Below are 17,573 nucleotides of genomic sequence, written 5' to 3' on the forward strand. Positions count from 1 at the left end.
CAGTCCAGTTTCATGGGCCACCTGCAGAAGTTAGGTCTGAAGACCTAAATGAAGGTCCACTTGAAGCTGGTTAGTGGATATGGATGGGAGAAGGATCAAGCAGTGCTTGGTCCCCTGGGCTCCCTTCAGTGGTTCTGTGCAAGAGACAGAAGGGATTAAATGTGTGGGGAGATCCAATCCTCCTCAGTGAGGAACCTGGGGATTTCATCTAGGACAAGCAAGACCTGCAGCTGGGTTGTGCTTGACATCTCCAGGCTCTAGGGTTTTCAGTGTAGATACTGGAAAGAGGTAGTGGGAAAGAGGATCCCCTTGGTGTGGGTAATAGCCTGCATCCTTTCCCATGTGTCACCACGGCCTGCTCCCACCTGCCGTGCTTTCACAGTGCTGCCACCTCCTCCTTCAATTTCTACAGTCCAAGAGTGAAAAAGCTCTAGAACGACCTAAAACACCAGCCAAAAATCTCAGCTGCACAGTTTTAGGAACTGAACGGTATTTAGGGCGATATTCCTGCATGCCACTGAGGTCCCTAACTGACCTTGGACACTTTCATTTCCTTCAGCCCTTGCTGGCCCCAAACCAGTGCACATTTCCAGGGCACACCTATGCAAGCGATAAGAACCCCTCTGCTTGCTCATATACAGACCCAGGCTGAAATTCTTCATTTCCCTGTTGTAACTTACAGCTTTAGCCCCACTATTTTATGCTGTTGCCTTTTGCAAGGAATGAAACAGGGACCAGATATTGAGTACAACATTAAGGCCATTTTACAGGACAAAGAAGACTTGTATTTTTGTCACTGTTGTCACAGACAGCAAACTTCGACATACGAAGGACCATAAAGCATTCAGAAGAGAGAAGTGGCTCGCCATGTCCTACAACCTAATTGCTAATTGCATTTGCCCAGGAATCAATGAGTTTATCTTCTGAGGAACATGAACCTGCCACTGTCCTCCTGGGTGAGGGCCCTAACCGAAAGATCAGTTCCTCCACAGAGGAGACCTGTCTCCTCACCTGAATTCTCTGTGAAAGAAAGGCCCTATTTCATGGTTCTTTGCAAAAAAGGTTCTTTTCAAACTTCACAGCTATATGTGCATGGGGTTGTGTTGATGTTTCTGAGTCACCAGGAGAGGACCACTGGTGCTTCTAGTTGCTCTTCAAGTCAGCTTTTAGTTTTGCATGTGCCTGGAGTTGGCTTTGACTCGTTAACAGCTCCCAGAGAGTTAAACTGCTTTCCGTGAAGACAATGTTGCAGAGGAGGATAAATGTCATCAGCCCTGGTTTGATGTGAGGCCACCAAAACACCAAGACCCAAGCCCACAGAGGGACAGGTATGAGCTGTGAGCAGGTCCTCCGCATCTGTGAAGAACAGGATAACATTGCTGGAACCCATCACCATCAGAGGCAAGTTCAGACCCCAGGTATCCAGAGCAAAGTCCTTGCATAGGATGTTACCCATTGGCACTGCTCTGAACTGGCTGATCCCAGTGTGCCGCCTGCTGTTACACCAGGACCAGGGAAGAGGAGACCATGCTACATGTGCTCATGGTGGTCATCCTTTCTTTGTTTCCAGACACCAGGTGCTGCTTCTGGGAAACGAACCCCTGCTGAATTTCGTACTCTTTCTGCATCTCTCAGCCATAACTCAAGTAATGATCTGTCACCTCCAATCCATCTCTTCTCCATTTCTCACCTTCTCACGTCACATAATTAACTTCTACACACATGGGTTTCACCAGGCAACGGTTTGCTACCAGCAGCCCTCGTGAGGGCAAACATCTCCAAACTCTTTCCTCGCTTGGCTAAGACAAAGATCCTTTGTAAATGTTGCTGTTTCTGTGTTAGGTCTCGTTATTTTTCAGGATCAGGCTTTCCTTTCAACCTTCTGATTTACACCCTCCCAGCTCACTCTTCCCAAAGCTGGTACCCAGGGCCAGACCTCTCTGTGCAGCCCTGCAGAGAGCAGCCAGGGCTGTTCAGCTCCTGGTGAGAGTCTGTGCAATGCTGTGTTGTCCCTGGATACCAATTCCTGGGGAAAATAATGTAATTACCGCCTCCTCACACTCCTTCCAGTTTAAAACAGGTTCAGAATGAGCTTTACTGGGAAGGACAATCACACAATTATCTGTATTCAATGCAAACAAAGAGGAAGCCAAGGGATGGGGATGGGACACAGCCTCTTTCTCCTCCAGGAGGCTGGGTCTTAGCCAGCCTGCAATACATGGCTGAAGGACTCAGAGGCCCATGAGAAAAGAGCCAATGGGTTAAAAAGAAGAAGTATCCACCACGCAAACATGCACCACATGCACCAGCTTTCACAGCTGCCTCAACAGAGAGGTACAACACCAAGGCTGCTGAGGAGGGTGAATTCCTCTGGTGATTCTAGCAGGGGCTAAGGGAAATGTTGATGCAGAGTGATTTCAAACAGTTTGTGTTCCTCCAGGGAGATACTATTTTGGCTTTCAAACTCTATTCTGAAATGCAGGGCAACAGCAAGAGCAGGGTTGGACACCAAGCCCAGGGAAGAGGTGGGATTAATCTGGTGTTGACCCACCTACAGCCTGGAGCATCACATGTGCACTGGCACAGGAAGACATGAGCTCAGGCCCCATAGTTACTGCATCCTCCCTTACTAGGCCAGATGTAAAGACCTGCTCGGAGGGGGTAGCTTGGCATCTGGAGCAGCTACTGGCAGCCTTCAACTTGCCCAGCCTTCATGTGCAAGTGCCCTTGGGCACACTCTCCACTAGCAAGGACATGCAGGCGTCTCCAGCCTTCTCCAGAGACCAGGCAACGGGTCCTGTCCTAGCCGATGTCTGTGCATCAGCGGTATGGACCTGGTCTGACCTGACAGTGGGGCATCTTTCCAAAGAGGATCTGCCCTGCAGGATTTCCCTTAATCCCTTGATTTATGGTGCTGGGCTCACCTCATTTCCGTAGGAACCAGTAGGTTGGAAGGACTCAGCAGTTTTCCTGCACTGGGGACACAGGGGAAAGGCCATGCCAACATCTACCAGCAGCTTCTGGTAGCAAATGTCTCTTCACTGTAAGCATGAAGGGCAGGACGAGGGTGGGCGAGCAAGAGCTGTCCTGTCAGGGCTCTCCACATGGTCCTGCCCCACGAGCCTCTCATGCAGGGATAGTTAGACTCGTGTCCGGGTTGGGCTGGTTTCATGGGCCAAGGAGATGGTAACCAGCACCTGTTCTCCTGGCACTGGTGTCAGCCTCTCCTTCCCTCCTTTAACCTGCAGGCTGGAACCATTCCCTACACAAAGACAACGTCAGGCTGGGGGACCAACGGGGATCTCAACAGTCCCTTAATTAAACCAACATGCAAAGCTCCCATTTTAAAGCTAAGCAGGTTTCTCCTACCTCTCCATCTGCTTTCTGCAGCCCCACAGATACCTCCCCATCCATCACACATCTCTCCTCATCCCTGGGGATCCTCCTTCTCTTTCTCTCTCCTAATGAAGATTGATTCCCTCATTCCCTACAGGTCTTTCCTTCCCCATCTCTCCCTCTGCCCTTCAACAAGACCTGACCTTCCCTCCAGCACCCGTATAGAGCTCCTGACAGCACCTGCCCTAACTCCTGGACTTTGTTCTCTTATGCTCCCATCTAAGACTACCCCAGGTACAGAGCTGGCCCCAGAGCTGATCCTAACAGGCATTCAGTGACTTGGTGCCACCATGACCTCTTGGTGTCTTCTGGGGGCACTGAAGAGGAGGGGTGCTCACAAATTGGGGGTTAGCATATGTGAGCTGGGCTTACTTTCCTGTCAGTTATTTTAACAGGCACTGGGTGCTTCCTGTCAGGAGAGGTTCAGGTTGGACATTAGGAAGAATTTCTCCTCAGAAAGGGTCTTTAGACATTGGAACGGGCTGCCCAGGGAGGTGGTGGAGTCACCATCTCTGGATGTGTTTAAGAAAAGACTGGACATGGCACTTAGTGCCATTGTCTAGTTGCCATGGTGGTGTCAGGGCAATGGTTGGACTCGATGATCCCAGAGGTCTCTTCCAACCTGATTGATTCTGTGATTCCTGAGCAGCACAAGAGCTCGGCTCCCCTGTGTTATAGGGCTTTCACCATCCACCTGGAGGGAAACAAACTGCTTCTTTGTGAGACAATTTTACAGCGAGGTGCTTGTTCGATGCAGGTTATAATCAATTGGCAAGCATTTTTCATAGCTGGTGGGTGGGCCTGATCCTGGTCCAGGTTGAACCAGGGGCTGGTCAGAAAGTCAAGAGCTCCAGCCCTCCTAATTTTGTGGACATCCATGGGTTTTGGACCAGGACCAGGCTCACCTAACAGCCTGAGGACATACCAAACATGTGTGGGCTGCTTGGGGAGCACTCTGCAGAACCACTTGTCACGGGGGGCAAATTCCAGCTCGGGGGTGGCGTTTTGTTTTTGTGTACCAGCCGATTGCTCTGACAGCTTTGCAATGATGCTCTTTCTCTGCTTCCAGGACCCCTGAAAAAAACACTGGTGCTACAGACCAAGAACCAAGTACCTTAGTGCAGGACCAACGCACATGAAGTCGTGCACTTTCTTCTGAGCAGCGGTTGGAGCAAACGTGTAGTCTGCATGAAATGTGTATGGTCTGGCTGGCATACAATAAAGCTGATGATCAGAGCTGAACGACAATTTCTCTTGTCTCTCAAGCACTGAGAAGTTACTGTCACCAGGATATGTGCAATGCAGTTAGCATGTCTGTGCCTTGATTTATATTCAGTAAAGTCAGAGAAAGAAAAACTGGTCCAATTCTCCCTTTATTCATAGCTGTGAAATGGCACTGGTTTCAATGGTCTCCCTAGTGTACATGGGCAGCAGAGAGATCAGATTCACATCCATAACTCATGGAAGTATCGTACTGAATTTCAGAGAGTGTCCCAGAAGCCTGTTTGATAGGATCAGCAACTCTCTTAAAAAAAATCCTTGGAAGCTTTAATGCACTATAAATTCTTAACTCCTGTCAGGAACTCCCATTTGGATGTCGCCAGGTGAGGCACACCTCGTGCAACATCTGGCAGATCCTCTTGTCACAGAATCACAGAGTGGTTGGGGTTGGAAGGGACCTTAAAGATCATCCAGTCCAACCCCCTGCCAAAGCAGGGTCACCCACAGCACGTTGCACAGGGTCATGTCCAGGAGGGTTTTGAATATCTCCAGAGAAGGAGACTCCCCCCCTCCCTGGGCAGCCTGTGCCAGTGCTCTGGCACCCTCAAAGGAAAGAAGATTTTCCTCATATTCAGATAGAACTTCCCATGGTTCAGTTTGTGCCCGTTGCCCCTTGTCCTGTCACTGGGCACCACTGAGAAGAGTCTGGCCCCAACCTCTTGACACCTGCCCCTAAGGTTGATAAGATCCCCTCTCAGTCTTATCTTGTCATTGTGTTGTAGCCAAGAACATCTCAGACCTTCTTCTGAGGCTGTTAACATTCAATTTGTTCAATTTGCCATTTAGAGCAAATGCTGGACAAGACACCAAATCTCATTGGCAAATTAATACTTCTACTCAGCATATGTTCCAAAAATGTTTTGTTGAAAAATTGTAAAGTTCAAACTGGAAATGTTGTAGGAGAAATGTAGCTGGTTCATGGGATTAGCAGGTCCCATTGTTCTGTATGCCCTTCTTTTCTGAATGAGGCTCCCTATGTCCATAAGACATATGCAGCATGTGATAGGAGATGTAGTCCATCCCTACAGCCTGTCCTCTGTAGGTGGCTAAGTGCATGAAGTACCCAGACTGCAGTTCCAGCAAGGCACTGTCCCAGCACACTCCAATAAATACTTCTAGGTTTGTGCTGAAATGTTATAACGCTTAGAGCTGGGATTTGCTTTACTTCCTTCAAGATCTAACTTTAAGCAGAAGGCTGCTCTTCATTCCCAAATGAATTATGCAAGGCAGCTACTTCATCGGAGGTGGGGAGAGCTGGGCAGCTTCCGTGGAGCATGGCAGCTCCAAAGCCCCCCAAAACCAGAGGGTCTGGTTTTCTGCGTCTAGTTCAGAAGGAAACTGCCTTGGGCTTGGAGAAGTCATTCAGGTTTTTCAAAGTGAAAACGCAAGTCCATGATATGCTGCCTCCTCCTATATATGTCCTCCTCCTATACAGACTCCTGTTCTGTGCAGGAGTAGATCAAGAGTGATTCCAGCCATGGCTGGACCAGCTTTAAGATGAGTGAATGTTTTAGGACATCCAATCTTCTTCACTTGCAGAGACCCTTGGTTACTACTGCCCAGGGAGGTGGTGGAGTCACCATCTCTGAAGGTGTTTAAGAAAAGACTGGACATGGCACTTAGTGCCATGATCTAGTTGACATGGTGGTGTCAGGGCAACGGTTGGACTCGATGATCCCTGAGGTCTCTTCCAACCTGGTTAATTCTGTTCTGTTCTATTCTGTTCAGTACTGCTATTTGCTATTCATATTGTACCACTGCTAGGGCACCCTGTGATGGCCAGAATCCCAAGGGTGCCAAGAACTGTACAGACATGGGACAAAAACACAGGGACCCACCCAAAGGACCTTAAAGGCAAAGCAGGAACCTAAAATTATCTCAAGCTCCTGATGTTCACATTGTCCTGAGTTCTCTTTGGCAACAGGAAGGTTGGAAAGAAACTGTTAAAGGGATAAAATACAGAGGAGTATTTGTAGCGGCAGCGTTTGTACAAGCCAAGAAGAAATTAGAGTAAAGCCAATCACTGAATCGTTGCAAAGCACCTCCGAGAAGATGTGAATAGTAACTAATGAAATATTCAACACAAAGGGAAATAGATTACATGCCTGTGAATAATTGCGCCGAGCGTGAGCTTTGCTCAGTAGCTGAAGGGTCCTTGTTACACATGATTAAGTAATTAACTTTTTTTGTGTATAATTACCAAGATTGCACATTTATTAGAGAGGAGCCCAATCCAAAGCTCCAGCGCCAGACATCGGTGGCCTGCAGGAGGTTTTGCTCCAGATCCCTGGAGCTGCTGGTGTCCCAGGGAAGCAGGACCTGGCAGGCATCTGGCTGTTGCTCTCTGATGTCTCGAGGTCCATCACTTGTCTCTAAATCAGATGCACCCGAGGAAAAAAAGCCACCATAGGCCCAGGGAGCCAATGATCTTATCTATACGCAATTATTTGTAGTAACCCAGACATCCATGGTGTAAAACATGAGAAAAAAGGCTTGTTCTCCCATCAGTATCTGATAGTCAGAGATCTGGCATGGAGGGGCAGAAAAGACGACCCTAACATTCACCAAAATACAGACCTTTTTTTTCAGCTCCCTGAAGCAGCACAGCACAAGGTCAGAGCAGGAGCAAGTGGCCACCAACTTCCATTTCACCTGTGGAAACAGCAGGGAAAAGTGTCCAAAGTAGGAAGGTGAAATTTCATAGAGGTAGGATATGAAACAGCAGAGTCAATTTCAACACTAACCCAAATCAAAGCAGAAGATGCCCACTTTAGAAAGCGTTTATGTAACTCATAAATAACCAGGTGTTTTTCCATCAGACTCGGTACAATATTTCAGACCGACCAAAAAAAAAAATTCAAATTTAATTTCATATAGAAATGCAATCACAGAATCAATCAGGTTGGAAGAGACCTCGGGGATCATCGAGTCCAACCATTGCCCTGACACCACCATGGCAACTAGACCATGGCACTAAGTGCCATGTCCAGTCTTTTCTTAAACACCTCCAGAGATGGTGACTCCACCACCTCCCTGGGCAACCCCTTCCAATGTCTAATGACCCTTGCTGAGAAGAAATGCTTCCTAATGTCCAACCTGAACCTCCCCTGGCGAAGCTTGAGGCTGTGTCCTCTTGTCCTATCACTAGTTGCCTGGGAGAAGAGACCAACTCCCACTCCACTACAACCTCCCTTCAGGTAGCTGTAGACTGCAATGTTCTGATTTAACTCAGCATCTCTCCCTTCTCAGCCCAAAATTTTCACTTGGCCACAAGCTGCATTATTTACTGTTTATTAAGAATAAATAACAATTTCTGTGTCCTGGCAGATTCTGTTCTCCATTGCTAACATTTCCCTCCTCTTCCTCCTGGTGTCAACTGCTATCCTCAGACTCTTGCTTCCTTCCACTTCTCTTTCCATTTAGCTTTCTTCCCCTACATAAAATGTCCCACTCATCTTCCTCCTACTCTCAAAAAATAATCGAGTTGCCAGCTGTCATGTTGCCCACCCAGCATATTGTATATAATTTCCTACTGTGCTTCTCTTTTTAGATTGCACAGTATTTGTGGCTGGGAGTTTCCCTCATTTTGTGCTATTCACCGCTCTGTCTTTCACTTTTCCTGAGGTATTACAAATCTGTAAGGCTGGGAAGGGAATCCCCCAAGCAAGCAAAGCCAAAGCTAACAAAGGAGCAACACAGGAGACCAGAAGTTAGAGCACGGAAAGACAAGGAATATTTCCAGGTCAGAAATTAAATGCAATGGACGGAGATGGGGGCAAAAGGAGGGCAAAGTTTTCTGTTCCCCCCTCCAGGAGCTGGGTAATAAAACTGGTCCAGGGAGGATGTATCCCCTAGAGAAGAGGAGCAGCAGTACTGGAAAAGGAGAGTGTTCAGAAGGGTGTTTCAGACTGGATTTCACCCTCTGTAGCTCCCTGGCTTCACAGATTTGAGGACTTTCACTGATTTTCAAGGAAAAGCATGCCCAGGGCTGAGGAGATATGTGAAGTTCATAGGAGGTGCTTTGCCCACCAGCGGCACTGGCAGCATGAACATTGATTAATGCTACAACATTTCCCATCTGATGGGTTATTTCCATTGAATGAGGCAGTGGGTGAAGGAGCTTGGTGGCTGGGGAGAGCTCCCAGATAGATCCATCGAGGACCAGGGCAGAACTGAAGGATGTTTCAATTAGGATTTGAGGCCAACAACATCCATGGTGTAAAGTAGCCAAAACTGCTGAAACTGCATCTGTTGGATTTGCCCTTCTGATCTATGGGCCACTTCCTCAGAAGGGTGTAAATACCCCCAACCGGACTGACTCCTTGCTGATTTACACCAGTCAAGGTCTGTCCAAATGGCACAGAAAATCCAACAGCTCTTTTTAATGCTGTGAATAGCATGTTGGTTTGGTTGTTTTTTTCCTCTGCAATGATTCCTAGATGACTTATGCTCTCTTGTTTCTTCAAGGCTCTTAAAAACCCTGACCTGAATTATTTAACCTCTATTCATTCCCCCTTTCCTCCATTGTCTTTTCTCTTTTGTTTCCTTTACCTTGATGTGTTTATCTCCCACTCTGTCATCCCAATCACTTAATTTCTCCTTCTACCTTCATGCATCTTTCATAGTTTACCCCTCTTTGCTCTGGTGAGGGGCAGGTTTTCCTATTTGGTGGCAATCAGTCTTTGTGACATATCTAGGCTACTGTCAGGACTCCTTCTCTGTGTAAAATGTGTTTCATTTTTTATGAATCTACTTTAATAATTTATCCCACATCAATGATGTATAATGAAATCACCATTCTGAAATGGCTTTTCCGTGTTGAGGTAATAGAACAGAGATGGGCTGGAAGGTACTAGCCCCGGATGGTATTTTGGTGCAAGATAAGCCACAAGTTTCAGGGGAAGGAAAAAGCTGAAACAGCTGAGAAGATCCTATTGTTTGAGGTCTGGATCAGAAGAGAAAGGAATGGATCTCCCTTTGCCTGTAGTGCAAAATATCAGGAGTCACATGAACCATAGTGATACCCTCACTGCTGTCCTTCAGCTCAGAGATAACCACCATGGAGATGAACCAACGAAAATACCAAGACCCAAAACATCCTTCCCATGAGGTTGTAACCACACATATCAGAATGCCAAAACCACTCCATCACTTACTTTCCCTGAACTGCAAATTTCCTCACTGTGGTCCAAAATGGATCATAAGGTGTAACTGAGGCTTATGACCCTCACCGTATCATAAATTGACGGTGGTGCGAGAGCTACTGACATCCTGGTGGTCTAGGGATACCTGTGAGGCAAGGCTGGTGGCAAGGTTGGTGGTATCTTTTATTAGAGGAACAGGGTCTGAGAGGACACTTTCTCAGGATCACAAGTGCTGCACTAATCAAGTGGAGGCTGTTGGTCCAGACCCTTGCAGTGCCCTAGGATGGGTTAATTAAGGAGTCAAATGCACACATGCAGTATTGTAATAGGCACAACCAATTACAAGGTACAACCAAAATCCTCTTAATATTCAGATGACATGACAGGAAAGTGTGTGGGCAAAATCCTGGTGCAAAACAGCACCATTACATTGCTTTGAACCTTGGCTTTGGAGAGCACAGGTGACTTAACACAGCAGAGGATCTGGGGATGTCAGACCTAGGACCCAAAGGATGCAGCTTGTTCCTTTCTGACATCCAGCAAAACCAAACTGCCAGACCCCAGTGATCCTGACCAATGGAATAACATAGCCTTGGATCCAGGCTCAGCAGCTGGAGCCCATCCCTCAGGAGGGCCTCATTCAAAGAAGTATCAAATCCCCAATATTTAAACATTTTATCTCATGCACACAGAATTCACAAGTTATTAAGGAATAATTGAATTAAAGTTGATATTGGCTTATTTTTTTGTGTTTTCATCCTTTATTCTCCAGTCATCTCTTTAAGCTTTTCTCTGTAATCACATTTTTTTAAACCAATGGAAGCAGGGGTATTTACCAATCCAACTGCATCTAGCAGCTGCAAAAATAAATGTTCCTTTAAAAATAATTTCCTAAATTGCCCTAAGAAAAAAACATAAAGGAATATTTTTGCATGGAAGTAAACATGAAAGGAACGACTATTTTGCCTGGTTCCTCAGTATTTATTATGTGAATATATAAATCCTCATAGAAGTCATTAAACAAAGCAGCTCAAAAAAACATAATTGATTTTCCTCTGTCCTCTGCGTAGCTCATATCTGATTAACTATTGCTTGTTTATATTTCCTCAGGAAGAAAGATGAATATATATTTATGAAACAGCACAATCACAATCCCCAGAACAGCACATTTTTGAAGGGTGAGCTATTTTTTTATTAAGCATTCATGTATTACACAGGGCATTGACGGTAGCCATTATTGTCGAGTAGGACTTGGCATCATTACAGAAGAACTCAGTTATTCATTCATGTCTAGCAGAAATATGATAAACCAGCTATTTAACCCAGGAACCCAAAGCAGTGACAAAACAGAAAGCTTCTCAAAATAAGGCAAGCCAATAAAATGCAAACTAAGTTCATGGCAAGGTGTTTAGGGTGGGTGCATTTTAGGAGGAGAAGGAGGTTCTCCAGAAATCCAACTTAATTGTAAGTAGCCTCATGGTTTGTGACAGAATCACAGAATCAATTGGGTTGGAAGAGACCTCTGGGATCATCAAGTCCAACCATTGCCCTGACACCACCATGTCAACTAGACCATGGCACTAAGTGCCATGTCCAGTCTTTTCTTAAACACCTCCAGAGATGGTGACTCCACCACCTCCCTGGGCAGCCCATTCCAATGTCTAATGACCCTTGCTGAGAAGAAATGCTTCCTAATGTCCAACCTGAACCTCCCCTGGCGAAGCTTGAGGCTGTGTCCTCTTGTCCTATCGCTAGTTGCCTGGGAGAAGAGGCCGACTCCCACTCCGCTACAACCTCCCTTTAGGTAGTTGTAGACTGCACTAAGGTCACCTCTGAGCCTCCTCTTCTCCAGGCTAAACACCCCCAGCTCCCTCAGCTGTTCCTCATAGGTCATATGAACAGAGCTAAAATCTCCATTGGTCTTCAAGTGCTAATCGCACTGCTTTCAGGGGCATGTAAGCTCCTAAATAAGTTTTGAAAATGGTCCTCAGGGAAGTGTTTAAATGGCCTTTTCCCACACACACTACCCTCTAGCCCACATTTCCCCACTTACATGTGGGCTTTGGTCTCCATCCCCCACGCACAAGTAGGTGCAACCAGGAGGTGAGAGCATCACCAAAAGCCATGGTTTATTCCAATTCTTCTTCTAGGTTTACAACAAATGCGTCTATTGAACCTCACTTGGAAATAGTGTGACTAAGGACATCCTGAAAGGATGTCCAGTCCAACCTTCCCCTAGAAGGAGATTGAAAGAGAGACAGACAGCCCAGCAGGCCCAGGCACTGGTCCAGGCAGTGACCTGGGAGACAGGCAGCAGAAGGGAAGGGCAGAAGGCTTGAAATTGCAAGGAGGGATTTAGCCAAGCACGTGAGCCCTCACCATCTGAGTTGTTCACTCGTCTCCTTCACAGCCGAAGGAGAGAAACAGTCACTTCCAGGAGACACCACATCTCATCCTAAGGGAAATGGTAAAAATAACTTGGACGAATCACATTCCAGAGAGCTGAGACATGGATGACCATGTCAAATATTTACATTTATATTTAGATGTCTGATGTCCAGGGAGTTGAATCTCAGATCACAGAAGCACAGAATCAATCAGGTTGGAAGAGCCCTCTGGGATCATCGAGTCCAACCATTGCCCTGACACCACCATGTCAACTAGACCATGGCACTAAGTGCCATGTCCAGTCTTTTCTTAAACCCCTCCAGAGATGGTGACTCCACCACCTCCCTGGGCAGCCCCGTCCAATGGCTAATGACCCTTGCTGAGAAGAAATGCTTCCTAATGTCCAACCTGAACCTCCCCTGGCGAAGCTTGAGGCTGTGTCCTCTTGTCCTATCGCTAGTTGCCTGGGAGAAGAGGCTGACTTCCACTTCACTACAACCTCCCTTCAGGTAGTTGTAGACTGCAATGTTGGCATCCTGTGCCCCAGAGAAGCATACACAAAAGTCTGGTAATATCTTCTGTGAAGTTTGCATTGCATCAATGATTGCACAAAAATGGAGGGAAAAGCCTTGCTGTAACAGCAGAGTGTGGATGCATGGCATCTAGATTTAACACCTGCACACACCAGCCCCAAATGATGCTAGGGTTGGAGCTGTTAACGCAATATTGGATCATCTGCCCTGATGCTGTAAAGAAGCAAAACACTTTTTTTGCTTGTTCACAAATAGAAAACCGAAACACAAAGAATTTAATCGCTTTCCCAAGTTGGATAGTGCAACTATAGCACATCTCCAAAACCCAGTCCAGCATTAGTCTTATCTGAAGAAATACTTTTTGCAAGTGCTGTCCTCAGAAACGTGTAGTTTTCTCCCTCCTGAAAGCAACCCAGCAGCTCAGAAATGGGTGACTAATGGATTTCCTGCTTCTGTCTAGATACTCACATATTATTCATAATTACTTCAGTGACACTTTCATTTGTCTTAATTTGCATGGCATAATGGAAATGATGTGCTGGATTTCCCAGTGAGAAGTGCAAGGAAAAGGTTAAACCGAAGCTGTGCTACAAAGCATCATTAAGATATCTGGGAAGAACGTGGTGCTCCTTGTCTATCCACCCTCTCCATAGTGTCCACCACTTTTCCTAGACACATTTTGGGGTCAAAACCTTAGAAGACTTCACAAATACCTGTATGGACATGAAAATATGTGCTCTAACTTTAATTAGGATAGGCTTTTTGTTTTAAAAGACTGTGTTTAAAGGTTTCAGGATAGAAGTTGGAAAGCCACTTCCCCTCATGATAGGCTATTCTTGAAATGTTCCTTCTAGATTGTTTTCACCCAATTTCCTCTGAAATACCAGACGTCAATCGTTAATGGGGATATAATGCACAGCAGGGGCAATACATTCTCATCCAGCATAAAAAATCCAGTTCTTCACTGCTGGATTTCTAACTGCCTGAAATCTCTCATGCCCTTTACTTAAAAACAAAAGAAAAATACAATGCTAGATTTCCAGTGGGGGGAAATAACCAACCCGCCTCTTGTTTATGTGCATATGAATTTCGTTGTACTCGGAGTAACTAGATGGATTTTGGATTGAAAGGGTGAGGGAAGAAGATCCTTGTCTGTGCTCCCCTGAATTTCAGCAGAGCCTGGCTAATCTACAACATTTGAGCATCCCACTTGCATGCTTCAGATGTTGAAGTCACTTCATGTTATGCATGACAGAAGGAGTCTCACCAGCTTCTCCTGCAGTGACGTAATTTCAGATATACCTGCAAAGGGAGCAAAGTCGTAGGAGAAAAATCTGTCTCCTTACAAACTTCTCTGCACTGGCATTAATGTCCAGCCTTGTAGATTCATTGATCATTTCTGTGAGGGGACACTTGTTACTGGCCTGGCCAATATGTGTGGTTGAGTTGGTGTCTCCATTACCGAATTTGAACCCTGAGGTTCTGGCCTTCTCCGGCACATTAAAATTGCTCTGCATGTCGACTTGACTCCCAACAGTGCTGATTCTGAGACTTAAATGCACCAAAACTTACTGCTTTCTTTCTGTCTCCCATGACACACAGTTCTATCACCTTCTGATCAGATTTCTGCTGCAGGACATGCTGACCAGAAGTGCAGGAAAATGGACAATCCTGCCTAATGCCAAGGATCTTGTCATTAGGAGAACACAAAATGAGGAAGAGGTCAACATCATTATTCTCTGAAAGAGACTCCAGACCTTCTGTGAGCCTATGTTGTCACTGTTATTCTTCCAGTGTTTTTGTTGCCTCTCCTCTGATCCCTCTAGAGCTGGGCCCATTAGCACTAGGACACTAGAGAGGTGACCAGTTTTATCCAATACAGCAACTCATTGACTTCCCCTGTCCCTAATGGGACATCAAGGCAGTGGCACTCCATTGCTTAAGATGGCAGCCCCTAGATGTAAGTGCAATGGCCACAATGGCAAAAGAATCTTCTCCCAAGAGGGGATGCCCGCTCCAAACAGTTTTGGAGCATTTCTTTTCCATGTGGTCATCCAGAAGACCACAATCCTGCAAACCCTTATGCCCAAATGGGGGTCTTTGTGGTCCATGCTTCCATGCAAATTGGTGCCACCATCTAGCTGATAGGACTGCATGTGAAAGTTGTATGCCAGACCAACCATTAAACACAGAGTAAAAAACCAGCTCTTAGTTCCTTCATCAAAGCTGAATTGACACAAGTTTAATTCCTCAGCTCATCTTTCTGGGCTAGTAGCAGCAAAGCTCCTCCATCCTCCCCAATATGTGGTACAAGGTGTATCTGGCAGGAGAAGACAAGCCTGCCTTTGCATTGTGAGATGGGGCTTGGTTTTTGGAACAGCTGCATAAGGAGGATATGTGATGTGTGGGCGACTGTGCTTGTGGTTCAGCCTTCCAGTCGTTCAGAAGTAAAAATAGGTTAGTGGATTTGCAGAAATAGGAATCCCCACCATGGCGATGCGTGGCCAGATGGTCCCTCTCTGGGCAGGATCCATGGCTGAGGCTTTTCCACCCTTCCCAGTCATCCTCTGAACAGGGCTCTGAGCTAATCCTTCTCATCCAGGAGGGCATCTTGTCTTGATCTGATGCCCCAGGAGCTGGGGAAGCCACCGCTTACCTCACTAAGCTCTTCTCCCTTGAAACTTAAAAATGCATTGCTTTATTATGTCTGATAATAAATAGCCCCACTGAATCTCTAGGAGCTTCTCTTGGTGGCAAAATCCTCTTTGGAGGCACTAGTCCTTTTTCCCCAGATGATCACACTGATTGCCTGCTCTTGGTGACCCCAACAGCCTATTCAGAGCCCTCTTCCCCAAAAAAATCACCTCCGGAACTCAGGCCACAAACTTCTGCATTTTCCCAGATTATGACTCAGATTTTGGCTTTATTAACTTACATTTTGACTGTACGGCCCCAAGCGATCCAGATTGCTCTGTGTGACTCATCATATTTTTTGTGCTGGCTGTCTTTGTGTTGTCTGTGAGTTATGTCAGTGGTAATTTTATATTTATTCCCAGATCATTGAGGAAAATGTTGAAGAGCATCAAGCCTTGTAGCAGCCTCTGTGGATCTCTGCTCAAAAGCTCCGCAGGCAATCACAGATTTCAAACCAGCCAGCTCATCCAGCTGGTTATCGGCTGATTGAAACCTGTTGTTTGCTTGTATCATTGATTAACATCTCCTTTTGCTGATGACATAGAAATATTTGGTCGTTGTCATGCAGGGGAAATACAGCATCCAACATGTATTCCTAAGAGTTTGACTATCTCTACTTAGTGACAGTTCCAACCCATTGCTTGGATTCCTCCGTTCCCATTGCAGCATCTTTGCTATCTTTTCCCCAGTCATCGTGTATTTTTCCTGGCAGCCTTCAGCTTCTCTTATTATTTTTTTCTCCTTATTTGCCACTATGCATAATAGAAGGTACCTGCTTTCCTTTTTGCCATTGTTTTTTGGCATTTCTAATTGCTGACACTGAAAGGAGAAGAATTTGACTCTGGGCAGTCCTCTTCTGTGTTACAAACCAAAATATTTTAAATATCTTATTCACTCTTGCTGAAAAGCTCCCTCTCAGTCTTCTCTTCTCCAGGCTGAACAGACCCAGCTCTCTCAGCCTCTCCTCATAAGAGAGATGCTCCAGCCCTCTGACCATCTCTGTACCCCTCCGCTGGACTCTCTCCAGTAGTTCCTTATCTTTCTTGAACTGGGGGGCCCAGAACTGCACACAGTTACTCCAGGTGTGGCCTCACCAGGGCAGTGTAGAGGGGGAGGAGAACCTCCCTCGGCCTGCTGCCCACCCTCTTCCTAATGCACCCCAGGACACCATTGGCCTTCCTGGCCCCAAGGGCACATTGTTGGCTCATGGGGAACTTCTTGTCCACCAGAACTCCCAGGTCCTTCTCTGCAGAGCTGCTCTCCAGTAGATCAGCCCCCAACCTGTACTGGTGCATGGGGTTATTCCTCCCGAGGTGCAGGACCCTACACTTGCCTTTGTTGAACTTCATGAGGTTCCTCTCCACCCAGCTCTCCAGCCTGGCCAGGTCTTGCTGAATGGCAGCGCAGCCTTCTGGTGTGTTGGCCACTCCTCCCAGTTTTGTGTTGTCAGCAAACTGGCTGAAGGTACACTCAGTCCCTTCATCCAGGTCATTGATTAATAAGTTAAACAGGACTGGACGCAGTACTGACCCCTGGGGAACACCACTAGCCACAGGCCTCCAACTAGACTCAGCACTGCTGACCACAACCCTCTGAGCTCTGCCATTCAGCCAGTTCTCAATCCACCTCACTGTCCACTCATCTAACCCACTCTCCCTGAGCTTTCCTATGAGGATGTTGTGGGAGACAGTGTCAAAAGCCTTGCTGAAGTCAGGTAGACAACATCCACTGCTCTCCCTGCATCTACCCATTCAGTCACAACATCATAGAATGCTATCAGGTTGGTCAAGCATTATTTCCCCTTGGTGAATCCATGTTGACTACTCCTGATAACCTTCTTATCCTCCACATGCTTAGAGATGGCATTCCGAATGAGCTCTTCCATCACCCTTCCAGGGATGGAGGTGAGACTGACTGGCCTGTAGTTGCCTGGATCGTCCTTCTTGCCCTTTTTGAAGACTGGAGTGACATTGGCTTTCCTCCAGTCCTCAGGCACCTCTCCTGTTCTCCATGTCATTTCAAAATGGCTTGGCAATAACATCTGCCAGCTCCCTCAGCACTCGTGGATGCATCCCATCAGGGCTCATAGATTTGTGTGTGTCCAGTTTGTCTATGTTGTTACAAGGATTAGTCAGTG

At 46.5% G+C, this 17,573-nt stretch overlaps 1 protein-coding gene across 1 annotated transcript in view; it reads left to right on the top strand.

Annotated features, from left to right (window-relative positions):
* MAP6 (microtubule associated protein 6) overlaps positions 1–4,535 on the top strand; it is a 50,832-nt gene extending 46,297 nt beyond the window's left edge. Inside the window, exon 4 of the mRNA XM_068395449.1 lies at positions 4,466–4,535. Coding sequence (XP_068251550.1) covers positions 4,466–4,535 — 70 coding nt within the window. The remainder of the gene's footprint in view (positions 1–4,465) is intronic.
* Positions 4,536–17,573: the final 13,038 nt, after the last annotated feature.

The sequence above is a fragment of the Nyctibius grandis genome, chromosome 2 (genome assembly GCF_013368605.1).
Source record: "Nyctibius grandis isolate bNycGra1 chromosome 2, bNycGra1.pri, whole genome shotgun sequence".
Taxonomy (NCBI): domain Eukaryota; kingdom Metazoa; phylum Chordata; class Aves; order Nyctibiiformes; family Nyctibiidae; genus Nyctibius; species Nyctibius grandis.